Source organism: Sciurus vulgaris, assembly GCF_902686455.1.
Source record: "Sciurus vulgaris genome assembly, chromosome: 11".
Classification (NCBI taxonomy): domain Eukaryota; kingdom Metazoa; phylum Chordata; class Mammalia; order Rodentia; family Sciuridae; genus Sciurus; species Sciurus vulgaris.
Window position 1 is genome coordinate 6,650,582 of NC_136472.1, and position 15,453 is coordinate 6,666,034.

At 60.1% G+C, this 15,453-nt stretch overlaps 3 protein-coding genes across 7 annotated transcripts; 2 read left to right on the top strand and 1 right to left on the bottom strand.

The window, feature by feature from the left end:
• Nucleotides 1-1,090: 1,090 nt before the first annotated feature.
• CORO1B (coronin 1B) lies at nt 1,091-5,973 on the top strand. 4 transcript variants are annotated; one of them, XM_079102905.1, is made up of 11 exons: nt 1,091-1,225; nt 1,978-2,180; nt 2,527-2,649; nt 2,753-2,882; nt 3,074-3,255; nt 3,342-3,461; nt 3,906-4,010; nt 4,085-4,230; nt 4,451-4,508; nt 5,126-5,392; nt 5,555-5,973. In XM_079102905.1, exons 2-11 carry the CDS (start codon nt 1,980-1,982, stop codon nt 5,678-5,680), a joined length of 1,458 nt encoding a protein of 485 aa, XP_078959031.1. In that variant the 5' UTR covers nt 1,091-1,225; nt 1,978-1,979; the 3' UTR covers nt 5,681-5,973. The 4 variants fall into 4 exon arrangements, with proteins under 4 accessions (XP_078959031.1, XP_078959029.1, XP_078959030.1 ...); XM_079102903.1 differs by having other exon boundaries at nt 1,092-1,246; XM_079102904.1 differs by having other exon boundaries at nt 1,114-1,232.
• A 129-nt stretch (nt 5,974-6,102) lies between these two features.
• On the top strand, nt 6,103-8,973 carry PTPRCAP (protein tyrosine phosphatase receptor type C associated protein). The gene is made up of 2 exons (XM_079102921.1): nt 6,103-6,428; nt 8,150-8,973. Exons 1-2 carry the CDS (start codon nt 6,426-6,428, stop codon nt 8,750-8,752), a joined length of 606 nt encoding a protein of 201 aa, XP_078959047.1. The 5' UTR covers nt 6,103-6,425; the 3' UTR covers nt 8,753-8,973.
• Nucleotides 8,974-9,075: 102 nt separating this feature from the next.
• Nucleotides 9,076-15,095, bottom strand: RPS6KB2 (ribosomal protein S6 kinase B2). Of its 2 annotated transcripts, none has more exons than XM_079102907.1 (15): nt 14,861-15,095; nt 14,485-14,525; nt 14,270-14,390; nt 13,927-13,995; nt 12,729-12,876; nt 11,673-11,730; nt 11,498-11,598; nt 11,310-11,400; nt 11,136-11,226; nt 10,924-11,031; nt 10,331-10,393; nt 10,160-10,237; nt 9,967-10,074; nt 9,760-9,872; nt 9,076-9,473 (listed from the first exon to the last, which is right to left on the bottom strand). In XM_079102907.1, exons 1-15 carry the CDS (start codon nt 14,936-14,938, stop codon nt 9,284-9,286), a joined length of 1,458 nt encoding a protein of 485 aa, XP_078959033.1. In that variant the 5' UTR covers nt 14,939-15,095; the 3' UTR covers nt 9,076-9,283. The 2 variants fall into 2 exon arrangements, with proteins under 2 accessions (XP_078959033.1, XP_078959034.1); XM_079102908.1 differs by having other exon boundaries at nt 9,737-9,872; nt 14,861-15,057.
• Nucleotides 15,096-15,453: the final 358 nt, after the last annotated feature.

Below are 15,453 nucleotides of genomic sequence, written 5' to 3' on the forward strand. Positions count from 1 at the left end.
GAGCCAAAGAGATGGGGACTGACTCCTGGCTCGTGACCCTGTTTCCTCACAAGGCTGGCAAGGGGAATGAGATGGGGGTCAAGCCCAGGCCAACTCCATCACACAGGGGGCGCTTCATCCCGCCAGAGACAAGCAAATACACAAATAATCACATATGTAGAATCCAGTAGCTGTTGAGAACAACGAGTCAGGCGCAGAAAGAGTCCCTCTTCTCTTTCTGAGAACGGGATTCTGCCAGCACCCTTTAGTCACTCAAGCTGGTGGATTCTCAAGGAAGGGTGAGGGAGGTAACCAGTGCCCGGGGGCCATGGACCTGATAGAGACCTGGCAACCACTGCCCGTGGGACCTATGGGGATACTTAAGTCCCCCAGGGTGAGACAGGATTGGGTGGATCTAGCAAGGGCCGTCTGGTCTCCCTGTCACGGGAGAGAGAGACCTGTTGACTGGTGGTCAGGCCTCCATGGAAGTGGCGAAGGAAAGAAAGAAAAGTGCTAGGGATCTGTAGGCCATGGTCCCATTCTGATTTTTACTAAGAAGCTCCGGCAGCTCAACCACTTGGGAGGAGCCCAAGTTTGAGGGCAGCAAGACTGTCTCAAAATAAAATAAAAAGTGCTTGGCAGGGCGGGGGAGCTCAGTGGTAGGGCGCTTTCCTAACAAGTGCGAGGCAGGGAAAGGAAAAAAAGACGCACCCGCTGCAAGACCCACGAGTGCCCACCAGGAAGAACGGGCCGCTGGGACCCCCTGCTCACTGCTTTATCTACGCTGTGAACCAAGAGCATTAGTGCTTAGCACTCAGAGACAGGCAGCGAAACGACGTGAAGACACTGTTTGGAGGCGGGGCGGGGGGCGGTCGTGGGGCGCCTAGGAGGCGGGGCCCGGGTGCGGGATACGGACGCCGTGCTACGTCCCATTCTGGCGACTCCCACGGAAGCATCTGCCGCGCGCTCGGCCGGCCGCTCGCCCGGGGGGCTGCAGGGAAACCCCGCCGCCTGCGGTTCGGAAGCTCCGCCCCCGCCGCGCCCCGGCCCTCGGGCCCCGCCCCCGCCGCTCGCCCCGCCCCTACCGCGCCTCGCCCCGCCCTCGCGCGTGACCTCGGCCCCGCCCCCGCGAGCCCCCGCCCCGCCCCCGCCCCGCTCCTCTGTCACTTCCTGATTCCCGCTTCCTGCTTCCCGGAGGCTGGGATCCCGAGCTGCCGAGGCCGCCGCCGCAGCCCCCGGCGCCCCGGTGAGCGGTGAGCGGTGTGCGGTGAGCGCGGCGGGGCCGGGCTGGGGGCGCGGCCGGGGCGGGGGCGCGAGGCCCAGGGGCCCTTCCCCTCCACGGCGCCCCACCCTCAGTCCCAACTCCCCTCGGCCGCGCAGCCTCTGCGCTCCTGAGCCCGGATCCCTGGAAGTGGGTCTCTGGTCCACCCGGAACCGCGCTCCGAGACGTTCCTCCGCCCGCAGCGCGGCCGCGACCCCGCGAGTCCTGCCCGGGCCGCGGACCGGGCTAACTGCAGCTCCCTGCACATTCCTTGGGACTCAAAACTGGGCCTAGCTCTGCCCCACAGTGCGAAGACCTTTCCTGCCGCCTCTCCTCCCTTCCCATCACCCAGCCTCCAAGTCCCTGGGCCCGAAAGACTGCTCCGCACCAGCCGGACCTACAGAAATACTAAGCTTTCCGGTTTCCGCACCGCAACCCCACCCCCACCACGCACACAAACACACCAGAGCCGCGGAGGGTGCCAAGGAGAGTTCTGAAAGCCCCTCAGGACTCGGCAGTGGCCAGCACCAGGGTCGTCGTATTCACCCTGTCAGCTCACCGCCTGGGGGAGCCAGCCAGAGCCTGCCCCTGTGACCCCGTTCTGTAACTGGGGAAACAGACCCAGGCGGGTGATACTGCCCGGCCCACAGCCACATCCTTCCCTCTTCCCTTTAAGCAGCGGTGGGAAAGCTCGGGGTCGAGAGGACAGGGCTGATCCAGGCCTCTCTGCACTGCAGACATGTCCTTTCGCAAAGTGGTTCGGCAGAGCAAATTCCGGCATGTGTTTGGCCAACCGGTCAAGAATGACCAATGCTACGAGGACATTCGTGTGTCCCGTGTTACCTGGGACAGCACTTTCTGCGCAGTCAACCCCAAGTTCCTGGCAGTGATTGTGGAGGCCAGTGGTGGGGGTGCCTTCCTGGTGCTTCCGCTGAGCAAGGTGGGCCTTGTTGGGACCGGAAGGCAGGCTGTGGGGAGGACTGGAAGTGCCTGCGCCACCCCCGCCAGCAGTTCCTAGGAAGCCCCCACCTTGCCCATCCCCTCACTGGGCAGGTGTCAATCCAGATTTACTGCCCAGGAGGTGTTAGTGCAGGTGGAATAAGTGTTTATTGCCACTGAGTCAGGGTCAGAGGCAGCAGACATTTCCTGCTCACCTGGTGGGTGGGGCACCATCACATCTAGGCCCCCAGTGAGCCAGGGCAGGAGCCTCGTGCCCTCTGGGGGAGGGGACTAGTCTCTGGGAGGTTTCGAAATGAGGGGTTCTGACTACCCACTCCTGCCTGCAGACTGGCCGCATTGACAAAGCCTACCCAACAGTGTGTGGGCACACAGGACCTGTCCTGGATATCGACTGGTGTCCCCACAATGATGAAGTCATTGCCAGTGGCTCGGAGGATTGCACAGTCATGGTGAGGCACAGGACTGTTCAGGCCAGGGTCTTTGGTGTGGCCAGGGCTGCTGGCAGCAGGGGTAAGTGGATGCCTCAGTCCAGCATCCCCATCCCTACCACAGGTATGGCAGATTCCAGAGAATGGACTGGCCGCCCCACTGACAGAGCCAGTGGTAGTGCTAGAGGGGCACACCAAGCGCGTGGGCATCGTCACCTGGCACCCCACAGCCCGAAATGTGCTGCTCAGTGCAGGTCTGCACCTCTCCCTGACCTACCCCCACGCCCCTCTCCATATGTGGCTCTGGGACATCCTAGTGGCTTCTCCTGGGCCCATCTGACAGATGAGGAAGCTGAGCCCTGCAGAGCTCAAGAGGCCTGGTTCAGTCCCTGGGGAGTGAGTGGGCAGAGCTGACCTGTTGGGCTGATGGCTCTCCATCCACCAGGCTGTGATAATGTGGTGCTCATCTGGAACGTGGGCACTGCGGAGGAGCTATACCGCCTGGACACCCTGCACCCTGACCTCATCTACAATGTCAGCTGGAACCGCAATGGCAGCCTTTTCTGCTCAGCCTGCAAGGACAAGAGTGTCCGCATCATTGACCCCCGCCGGGGCACCCTAGTGGCTGTATGTGGCCCTGGGGGCGGTGAGGGCAGTGGACAGGCCAAGGGGCTTGATCTGGACACTACACTGACCACCTATCTCTCCCACAGGAACGGGAGAAAGCCCATGAGGGGGCCCGGCCCATGAGGGCCATCTTCCTGGCGGATGGCAAGGTGTTCACTACAGGCTTCAGCCGCATGAGTGAGCGGCAGCTGGCACTCTGGGACCCAGTGAGTGGCCATGACCCATCTGAGGGGCAGGCTCAAGACACGCCCCAACCTGGGAGCTCCATCCTGGGCAGGAGTCATCATGCTTGTGGTTCCCAGGTCCTCAACTAGGCCCTGCAGGGCTCTGTCCCACACCTATTGGCTTCTGTACAGGGACCTCAGTGGTCCCTGTGAGGCAGGGACTGTGCTCTCCGGCCCCTTCAAGCTCCCTGTCCTGAGGACTTTCTCAGTACTTGCTCAGGAGTAGTTTTGAGGCCTGCAGGAGGCTGGGCCCCTGGGAGTGGAGAGGAGCCAGGAGGTCTGCTGGGGGACCTGGTATGGACAAGGCTTAGAGGTGGGAGAGAACCCACTAGCATGTCGAGGGCAGTGCTGGCTGACACGTGAGCCCAGCTATGGCCCCTCCTGGTGGGGGTTTCCAGTTTGGCCTGACTACCTCCCATGTGCCAGGAGAACCTTGAGGAACCCATGGCCCTGCAGGAGCTAGACTCAAGCAATGGAGCCCTGCTGCCCTTCTACGACCCTGACACCAGCGTGGTCTACGTCTGTGGCAAGGTGGGGCTGGGGCTGGCTGGTGGGGGCAGGGAAGGTACCTAGCCAAGAGCTGAGCCCCCACTCTGCCCCCACAGGGCGACTCCAGCATCCGGTACTTTGAGATCACAGATGAGTCTCCCTATATCCACTTCCTGAACACGTTTACCAGCAAGGAGCCCCAGAGGGGCATGGGCAGTATGCCCAAGAGGGGTTTGGAGGTCAGCAAATGTGAGATTGCCCGGTAAGAGGGACCATCGAGGCAGCCATCCATGGGTGAGGCTCAGGTGGGGACTCGGCCTGAGAGCAGGGGCCAGGCCTTGGGCATCCAGTGTAAGGTCAGAGGGGAGGCTGCTCAGGAGGCTCAGGGCTCAGCCTGTGGGACGGTCCAGGTGAGGACGGGAAGTGGAGGGTGGAGAGAGATGGGAGAACTGATGGCCACTCCTCTCTCCTCCCTTTCCCAGGTTCTACAAGCTGCATGAACGCAAGTGTGAGCCCATTGTCATGACTGTGCCAAGAAAGGTGAGGCCACCTGGCTCCCTGGCACCTCTCCTGCTGTAGCAGATGGGCCACTGCGGGACTTGGGAGTGGGGCCCATGAATGGGTGTGGTTGGTAGGCTGGACAAATGCCCACATGCCCTGGTTCCCAGCCAAGGGGACAAGCAGGGATGACACAGGGTGAGCTGAGGCCTTGCCCAGCATGAGCCACAAAGAGGGGCCAGGCAGTCAGGGAAGAGGGAGGCGAAGGGCATGGAGAGAAAGTCCGGCTGCTGGGGAGAGCCCCACAAGGAGGGACAGGCCTCACGTGGCTTGGCCTCAGATGCCCAGCTGAGAGCCCTGGACACATTTCCATTATTCTCCAGCCAGCGTTCACTGAGTGCTCGATTCAACGTGCCAGGCACATCTCGGAGCAGAGATGAGGGGGACCAATAGGGCCTGCCCAGGAATTCACGATCCATGGGGCACAAATGTGGCCCCCAGAATCCCACAAAGCCACATCACTGCCCCTGTGGTTTGCAGAGGAGGGTGGTGACGGGCCCTTCTCAGGGAGTGAGCCTGGAGGCAGGAGCCTGGAGGAGGGTGTCAGGAGGCAGCCATGCGGGGGTCCCAGTTGACCCGACCTCCCGCCTGCTGTGCAGTCGGACCTCTTCCAGGATGATCTGTACCCTGACACAGCCGGGCCCGAAGCTGCCCTGGAGGCAGAGGAGTGGGTGAGCGGGCGGGACGCAGACCCCATCCTCATCTCGCTGAGGGAGGCCTATGTGCCCAGCAAACAGCGGGACCTGAAGGTCAGCCGGCGCAATGTGCTGTCGGACAGCCGGCTCGCCAGCTCGGCCCGCCCGGGGGCTGCCACGTCTGCTGCGGCCACTGCTGACGTCACCTCTACTAGCCTTGCTGGGGCTGGGGTATGTGTCCCACAGTCGGGTGGTGTTGGGGAAGTCCCAGTGTCACCCCAGGCTACTGTGTGTGCTTGAACCGTGTGTCGTCCTCTCTGGGCCTCAGGCCTCTGCCTGGTTGTGGTAGGTTTGGGGAAGGCTGTGGTCAGTGGACCTCTGATGTCCTCACAGGAGGCCGGGAAGCTAGAGGAGGTGATGCAGGAGCTGCGGGCACTGCGGGCCATGGTCAAGGAGCAGGGGGAGCGCATCTGCCGCCTGGAGGAGCAGCTCGGCCGCATGGAGAACGGGGACGCATAGGGCCACAACTGCGGACGCCACTCCCCCACCCCCTTTTACTCAGCTTCTGCTGGCAGGTCCTACTGGGTCACTGGCTGCCAAGGGCCTCTGGGGCAGGTCAGGGGCCAGTTCCCACCCCAACCACTGCCTGGCTTTTGTCATTGTTCCTGTGGAGGATTTTTGTACCAAGGCAAGCTCGCTTGTTCTCTGAGGGACCATCTGCCCCACCCGCTCAGTTCCCTCTACCTCCCTAAGGAAGTGGCAGGGGTGGGCTCTATATTTTCATTCCAAATAAATTCTCTTTCTAAAAGCCAGGTAGCTTGCTGTACCCGGGGGGCTGGGGAGGGGTATGGAATGTGGGGACAGATGAGGCAAAGAAGTCAGATGTGAGATAGTCTGGGGCTGTGAGTGAGTGGCCCACGCCATTGCTCCCAAATTGTCAGGCAGAGACGCCAAGGCAGACTGGACCATCCACAGCTGTGTCCTGCTGTGAGTTGGTGCCCCATGCATCCTTCTGGAGGCCTGGTCACAGCCCCATAGTCCCAGCCACACCCAGAAAAGCCAGTAAGGATTTGGTGTGGGGTGGGGTGGTCTTGAGAGGTGGAGGCCCCACCAGGGTCCTGTAGCAGGCAAGAGTGGGTGGGGTATTGTGGACAGGAAGCGGAAGTGTCGGGTAACCCCTAGCTGCAGTTGAGCTCCAGAGCTCACTTCTCGCTCAACCCAGCCAGAACCGGAGGTGGGCACCCCGCGTGAGGCCAGCAGACCAATGGTGAGCACTGCACTGGGTTCTTGGGGCAGGAGTATGGGAGGCTGGGGCTAGAATTATGGGACCCAAGAGCTAAGAAGGATCCCCCACTCCACTGAGACCCAGGGATAGAGGCATGACCCCCAGACGAGCATGGGTAGACGCTGGGCCTCACCTCTGCACTGGGCTTTCTGGGACTCGGTGCAGAGCCCAGCACCTCACTCCTGGTCCTAACCCACTTCAAGATCCTTGGGATAGCCAGGCACAGTGGGGCACGCCTGTAATCTAACTGCTCCGGAGTCTGAGGCAGGAGGATCACAAGTTCAAAGCCAGCCTCAGCAACAGCAAGGCACTAAGCAAACTCAGTGGGCCCCTGTCTTTAAATAAAATACAAAGTAGGGCTGGGATGTGGCTCATTGGTCGAGTGCCCCTGAGTTCAATCCCTGGTACCAACACCCTCAAACCCCCCCCCCCCCCCCCCCCCGCAAAAAAAAAGGATCACTGCAATAGAGCCTCTACTGGGCCTCCCAGCTGAGCTCAGCTCCTGTGCCCGTCCCTGAGCTTAGGGGGCTAAAACCTGCCACACACACCCCTCCCCCTGCCATCACCCCCACCTGCTTTGTTCCAACCGCAGGCTTCCCTCTGTAAGTGTACCCGCCACCCCCAGCCCTGGCCCTGCACGCCTGAGGCCTCAAGGGCCAAGCTGGGAAGCTGAGCGGAAACCTTGCAGCTGGGGCACCCCATGGTTGGGAGGAAGGAAGAGGGGCCTCAAGGACCTCCACCCTGGGTCCCAGTCAAGCAGAGGAGAGTGGTTACCTCTGTGTTAGTCCAGGCCTTTCCATGCCCACCTGCAAAAGACCCAGCAGCCTCGCAGACTCCCTTTTTCCCTTCCATCTGCCCCCTCCAAGCAGTTTTGCCAGACTCGGTCAACTAAGATGTACTGAGCACCTACTGTGGGCCAGGTGTTATGTTTAGGTGTTTGGCCCTCAAATGCCCTGGCTCCCTGGGGGAGGTAAGCTGACAGAAAAGATAAGTACTTCCTGTGTAAGGTGTGGTGGGAGGAGAAAGTAGAGTGGTTTGGGGGCATCAAGAGTGCCAGGTGGGGGCTGGGGTTGTGGCTCAGTGGTACAGCGCTTGCCTAGCACATGTGAAGCACTGGGTTCAATTCTCAGCACCACATAAAGTAAATAAATAAAGGCATTGTGTCCATCTACAACAGAAAAAAAAATACCAGGTGGGGCTGGGGCTGTGGCTCAGTGGTGGAGCGCTTGCCCAGCATGTGTGGGCATTGGGCTCCATCCTCAGCACCACATACAAACTAAATAAAACAACAAATTATTGTTAAAAAAAAAAAAAAAAATTCTGGTTGGGTGTGATGCGGCACGAACAGGTGGTTGGAAATCCGGGTCAGATTGGAGCCTCGTCTCTGTGAGGCCTAAGCCAGGCACACAGGCAGCCACGTGGCTTTGGAAGTGGAGCATTCTGGGCAGAGGGAATAGCCAGTGTGGAGGCCCCAGGCAGGAGCAGGATTAGGGCAGTTGGGAGTGAGGCCAGTGGTAGGTTACGGGCAAGGGCTCATGACACTGGCCATGGCCTTGACCAAATGAGGACTTGGGCTTTTCTGCTTGACTGTCCCTATTTGGCCTGAGAGGCAAGTGAGTACCTTCTCAGAGAGGAACAGAAAGCAGGCTGGGCCACCCCGCCTGGCCCAGCCCCTGTGATGAGCCCCCACCTGTCTCCTGCAGGCTCTGCTCTGTGCCCTTGGTCTTGGCGTGCTGCTGGCCTTGCCAGGGGCCCTGGGTTCAGGTGGTGCAAAGGACAGCGTGGGCTCCAGCTCTGTTACTGTAGTGCTGCTGCTGCTGCTGCTCCTGCTGCTGGTCACCGGCCTGGCCCTGGCCTGGCGCCGCCTCAGTCGTGACTCGGGGGGCTACTACCACCCAGCCCGCCTAGGTGCTGCGCTGTGGGGCCGCACCCGCCGCCTCCTCTGGGCCAGCCCCGCAGGCCGCTGGCTGCAGGCCCGCACTGATATGGGGTCACTAGATGACCCAGAACAGCAGGAGGACAAGCAGGAGGCAGAAGACGAGGACATCACAGATGGCGGCCAAGAGGAGGCTGAACCCCAGGAAGAGCAGCAGCGATGCAGAACAGGACCCCGCCTGGATCAGGCCGAGGAAGCGCAGGACAGTGACGTGGAAGGGGGCCTGGACCTTGGCTCCCAGGGGCCAATGGGCTCAGGGGGCAGTGCAGAGGCCCTGCTGAGTGACCTGCACGCCTTCTCAGGCACTGCAGCCTGGGACGACAGCGCTGGGGCATCGGGGGGACAGAGCCTTCACGTGACAGCACTGTAGAGGCTCTTGCCTCAGTGTTCCATCCCCGCCACGACCTCTCACGAGCGTCTGCTTCCCAAGTGCCACAGTGGAACAGCCCGCGCTGGACCTGCTGTCACTCCCATCCGCCCATGGAGCACCTTGGACGTCACCCCCACCAAGTCCCAGGCCTGTGCAGCCCCACCCCCTCCAAAAGGCCACCTCCAGGTAGCCCGTGGGCACTGGACTACGATTTGAAATAAAACCTCTCCAGTCCCATGGTTCTGTAGTCCTGCAGTGTCCCCTCCCCTAAGCAACAGCTCCCAGCACAAAGCCACCCACCCCCAGAGCCCAGCGGAAGCCAGTCGGTGCCATGATTCAGTCCTTTAATTTGCAAGGGCACAGCTACATGCAGTGGCCCCCGGGTGGTCCGCGGGGCCCTCCTGCCAGCAGTGGTAGCCGGAAGCCTCCCACGCACGTGATTCTGGGGCTTATCCACCCCCGACAAAGGCGCTCTTGCTCCTCCCCCAGACACACCCGGGGCCACGCTGCCCTCACCCCCACCCATCCTTCCTACCGCCCAGGGCGCCCACGGCCCCTCTTAGACTTCTTGGTCCCTGACGGGGGACGGATGGGGAGGGGAGCAGTGCTCGAGGGTGGTGGCGGTGGTGGTGGTGACAGCAGTGGAGGTAGAGGTGGCTCCGTGGGCTCTGGTGGGCCAGGGCTGGGCCGGAACCCCTCAAAGGGTGAGAACTTGAGGGGGCTGCAGGGGAAACCAAGGCAAGGTCAGAGCCTCCCGGGCCCTGCCAGGGGCGCTGGGCTGTGTCAGGGAGGGCAGATTCTCTGCCACCTGGGCACACAGGCTGTGTCCCACCAACTGCCATCTAGGCAGCCCCTGCCCCCAGTGGGCAGGAACTGGGATCCGTGGGAGATGGAAAGTGAGGCTGGCCCCGGCTAAGAGCCTTGGCCAAAGCAGTCCCAAAACTAGTTGGCCTCTCGTCGGCTGGAGTTCCCTGTCCCAGCCACACACTCCCGCTGCCCCTTGGTACCTGATGGGGGTTCGGGGGCTGCTGTTGAGGCGCCTGGGGGAGCGCAGCTTGGGCTGGAAGGAGAAGCCCTCCTTGATGCTGTCCAGGACCGAGGGCGCCACATACGTAAAGCCCTGGGGAGAGACGAGGCCGGCGGTGCTGGCGTCACTGCACCTGGGCCACAATCCCTGCCTTGGCCTCATCACCCCCAGGACCCCAAGCGCTCACCAGGAAGGCCTGGTTGGCGCTTTCACTCAGGGCTGTGTCGTCCGGACTGTCCACTGGTGTCTGCCGTGTGAAGCGGGTGTCAAACTGGCTCACGTCCTCCTCTGACTGCTGTGGGCAGATCCACATGGAGGGTCAGGGGAGTCCAAGGGGGGGACTGTCCACCTGTCACAGGTTCAACAGGACCTGCACTCACCAGACTTGGCCTGATAGGAGGGTCCACACGGCGGGCCAGGAGGTCATCCCAATTGATGTGCCGGAAGAAGGGGTGCCTCTGGGGGTAGAGAGCACCGAGACATGCTGGTGGTTCGCCCTGCCTGGCTCCCTCAGTAGCTCACTCTGGATCTCCTTCTGGTCCCAGACTCACCTGCACGTCAGCAGCATCCCCAGGGCCACCCCCGATCCGCTGGCTAGGATTCCGCTTCAGAAACTGCGGGAGCAGGGCAGCGGGTGAGGGCCTGCGGGAGGCACTGCTGGTGTGCACCCAGCTCTCAGGGCCCGCTGAGGGTGCGGGAGGTGAGGCAGGTCAGGGGTGCCTCTGGAGTGTGGCTCCACCTACTCAGCCTCTCACCACTTTCAGGGTCGGGTCCCAAGGTGCCTTCTGCACCAAGGCTTTGCAAAGCCTCCCAGGCTGCTGGCATCACAGGGAGACTTTGTAAGGATCTGATGTCACAACCTGATAGAGTTGAGCCCTCCCGCTTTGCACCCCAGTCACGAGCCTTTCTGAGGGAAAGTGGCCAGCTCACAGGGAATGCTGAGTCGATGATGGCTGAGCCATCCGTCTCAGAGGTGAGGCCTGGCTCAGGGTCCTAAACCCCAAAGTGAGTACTCCTTTCCCTCCCAGATGCGCCACACAGGCAGGGTGGCTGCAGCTCCTGCAGCCCAGAATATGCGTACAAAGGCTAACAGGGCCTGGGAGAAGAGATGGGGCGCCTGACCCTGGGCAGCAGGAAGCCCCACCTTTTTGACAAGGTCCCTGGCATCTGGGGTGAGGTAGGGAGGCAGCACCAGCTTCCCCTTCATGATCTTATCCATGGTTTTCTTCCGGTTTTCTGCGGTGAAGGGTGGCTGGGGGAGGCAGAGAGTGAAGGGCCCTGTGGGCCTCCCCAGGACCTTCCCCAGCCCTGGAGGGGGACCCCGCCCCACCCTCCTCCCGAGGAGGCTGGACTTGCCGATCCAGTGAGCATGTCGTACATCAGGGCCCCCAGGCTCCACCAGTCCACCACCCGGTTGTGGCCACTGCGCACCAGGATCTCAGGGGCCCTGGGAGCCAGGTGGAACTGTCAGTCAGGCCAGGCCCTCTCTGGCTGTCCTCCTGACCCCTGGGCCAGTTAGGCACCACTTACATGTACTCAATGGTGCCACAGAAGGTGTGGGTGACAGCACCCTCGTGAATGGACTCCTTGCAGAGTCCGAAGTCTGTCAGTTTGATGTGGCCTATGGAAGAATGTTGGAAGGGGTGGTCAGGCCCGCCCCACTCAGCCTCCCAGCCTGCCCTGCAGACCCGCGAGTGTGTGCATGCGCATGTGCACACCCTGGCTGTTGAGCATGATGTTCTCAGGCTTGAGGTCGCGGTAGATGATGCCTTGGGAGTGGAGATGGCCCAGGGCCAGCGTGATCTCAGCCAGGTAGAAGCTGCAGGAACAGGACAGAGTGAGGGTGGCAGCACGAGGCCCGGCTCCTGGGGGAGGGGCAGGTTTCATACCCACCAGGCGGTGTCTTCCAGGAAGATGCCCTCTCGCTCCAGATGTGTGAAGAGCTCACCACCTGTGACACAAACACATCAGCAGTCCTGCTCCGCAGCCCAGCCCCGACGTTCCCTCAGAGCCTCGGGTTCGTCTTGGGAGAAGTGGGGCTTGCAAATCCCGCCCTACCTGCCTCCCAGAGCTGCCGTGGGGACTCAATCAATTCAGCAAACATCTACCGACGCCTATTCGGTGCCTGGCCCTGTGCTGGGTGAAGCTGGGGGCAGAGATGAGAAGACCCAGCCATTGCCCTCGGGACGCTCAGTCTAATGGGGAGACAGACATGTGCGCACTGCTCTAGGGTGCCAGGCTGGGCAACAGCTCCGAGAGCTTTGCCAAAGAACCTCACAGTGCAGACAGGGAAGATGAAGATGATCCCAACACCAGAGACGGAGCGTGCGGCGGGGCAGGGCTTCCTAGGACACTAAGATGGAGGAAGAGTGCAGGGTGTGTAGGCAGAGGCCACGGAGCTCAGCTGATATGGGACTGCGGTGCAGTGAGGGGGAGTGGACCAAGAGGCCAGGCTTTGTCTGGGAAGCTACAGAGACACACGGGATTCTGCGGGGAAGGAGGACTGGAAACAATCATGCTCTAAGATGACTCTGGCAGTTAGGAAACACCAAAAAGCAAGTGGGCTGGGGCCTCGAGCCCAGTTAAGAAACAACTGTGACCCCTACCTGACCCTGAGAGAGCAGAGAGGACGGGGCACACCACAGAGGATGCAGCTAGATGGGACCCTGCCTGGATGCAGGGCATACCCAGGAGAGGACAAGACAGAAGGGGTGGCAGAAGTGGGTAAAACCACCCCCTGTATTTCCAAACAAATAGGTGAGGGACACACCAGGCACTAGACAGACATTTGCTGAATGAATGAAGGGATAGGTGGACAAATGGACAAATGTATGGGTGACGGGTGTGGGGTCCCCTAGCCGTCCTCCACAACCACACCTCTCAGGCTCCTCTGAACCCAGCACTTCTGTGCTGCCCCCTGCCACAGCCTGGCTGAGCCTGCACACCTACCACTGAGGCACTCGAGGATGAGGTAGAGTTTGCCACCCGTCTGGAAGGCATAGGCCAGTTCTACAATAAAGGGGTGCTTCACCAACTCTAGAATGTTCCGCTCAGCCTGTGTGTGTGCTGTATCCTTGGCATTACGCACAATTTTGGCCTAGAGATGAAGACATTGGTTAGGAGGTGGGGCACCCAGCACTATTTCAGTCCCTCAAGCCAAACTCTTCCTTTCATCCGTGTCCTGTTTTGTTGCTTTCCAGTAGAATGCTCAAACACAACATAACTGCAAACATTAGGCTGTGCAAAAGAGGAGCTAGTGCCTAAGTGCAAATGGGAGATGTGATTCTTTTGTTTTTTTTTAAATATTTTTTAGTTGTTGATGGACCTTTATTATTTATTTATTTACTTATTTATATGCAGTGATGAGAATCAAACCCAGTGCCTCACACATACTAGGTAAGTACACTACCGCTGAGCCACAACCCCAGCCTAATGCTTTTATTTTCAATAAATACTTAAATACAACTGGGTCCTAAAAATGTATGGACTCTAGGTCTGCCTATAGACCCACAGTGATATCATCATCCCCTGCCTCATAATCATTACATGAAACTGGGGTGCCAATGGTCAAATCTGATCACAATGAGCCTTTTCTAGAGCTTTCCCCAGCCCTCTACACACATGATCTGGCTAGGACACAGACAGCTGGAATTTCTTGAAGGTCAATGGTCTGTAACATTAAGTATTCTTGGTTTCTAGTCATTACCATCTGCCATCTTCTGTCACTCCTCCTTGATTCTGCTGCTGTCAGCAGTCATCCTTTTAAAGGACTGGTTTATCATCTAGTACAGAGTTTCTCAACCTCAACACAATTGATACCTTGAACCAGACAATTCTTGTTGTGGGATTCTGTCTTGTGCCCTGTGTCCAGCAGCAACCTAGCCTAGCAAGCAGCATCCCACTGGATGTGCACAGCACTCCCCTCTCCAGTCCTGTCTAAACTTTGTCAATTGCCCCCTGAGGAGCAAACTGCCCCTGTTTGGGAATCACCACAAAACAATGTACACCACAATAGATAATAAACTAGCAAATGCCAGACACAGGGATCAACTCCTCCGTGGTGCTCAGAACTACTGTCTTCCCCAAGCCTGGCAGAGTGCCCTGGATGGCAGTCACTCGATATTTGCTGGCTGAGTGAATGACTCACCTTCCTCAGGACTTTCATGGCATATATTTTGCCCAAATTGGTGCCTTGCACTTTTCGTACCTGGAACACCTGTAGGGCAGGGGAGACAGGATCAACTTCCCTCTCCACATCCTATCTTCAAGAAGCCCCACCCTGAAGCTCTGGCAGTGGGACCAAGAGGCCTAGGCTCACCCAAGGGTGGGGCAGTGAAGAGTTCATCGGATTCTGGAGGACCTGCCCTACCCTCCTTTATATTTCTAGGTCTGAAGCCCATCAGAGGCTCTTCCGATTTGCAAGTCTAATCTACGCTGAGAAGCCTGTGCTGACCGGCTGGGGCTGAGACCACGAGGAGAGAGCACTGTACCTTGCCATAGCCCCCCTTGCCCAGCACTCGGAGCAGTTCAAAGCAGTGCGGCCCAATGCGCTCAGGGCCCAGGTTCACACTGGTCTCAGTCAGCTCCACCTCCTCATAGTGTCCCACGGGCCTACGAAAACAAGAAGTTAATAGGAGCGAAGCCCCAGTGCTCCCCAGGCCCCTTCCCTACTCATCCCCCAACCCCCAACAAGACCCTCACTCACTCCAGGCCGGCCGCCCTCGATTCGGCAAGGGGACACACGTCCTGTGAGAGACCGAGCGGTAAGCCCACGGGAGGTGCCGGGATACCTTCTCCCACCCCAAGCTGGGCTGCCTGGCCCAGGGAAGGAGGGCGCCAGGGTTGGGAGATGGCAGGGCGCAGGCAAGGGCTGAGGCGGAGAGGATGAGGGCAGACAAGGGAGAATCAGGACGAAAGGCCGGAGGCCGGGTGCGAGCTCTGGGAGGGCGTGGGTCCGAGCGTGAGGAGGACCGGGGTTCGGGGGGATCGGAGCCAGCTCTGGGTGGCGGGAGCCACGGCTCGGGTCTCAGCCGGGTGACAAGCTCGGCTCCGACCCAGTCGTGACCAGGCTAAACACTCACCGCAGGACAGAACTCTGGCTCGCCCTCGCCCTCGCTGCCTTCCTCGGTCTCCAAGTCCAGGTCGAACACGGCCGCCATGGCCGCGCCGGCCCCGTGGGCCCCTCTGCGGGGATCTAGCCGCTCTGACTGACAGCTCCAGGTCCGGGCAAGCACGTTATCACTCCGCGATCGTGACAGCGACCGCGCACGCGGATGACGAAAAGTAGCTTCGTCCTCTCTCGCGCAGGCCGCTTAGCCTGGAGGGGAGGCAAGATGGCAACCGCCGCAAGGCCTCCTGGGAGTTGTAGTCCCAGCGTTCCGGACCGCCTCTCCTGCTCCCCGCTGGACCCTGTGTTGCTAGCACGGTTTTCCGCAGTCGGCACGCGACCGAAAAGGCCTGAAGGCGCTCATTTGGGCTCTGAGTTTGAATTTGGTTGGGTAGGGTCAAAAGTGCACTCAGATAACGAGAGGCAAATCGCGTACCTCTCCATTTGCTCCTAAGTGACTGTAGGACTTCCCTGACCAACCTCCAGATCCTACAAGGCAGACACTGGTTGTGCTGTTCAATGCTGGACTCCGTTACCAGACTCTTGCCCTAAAGAATTCAGAGCTCC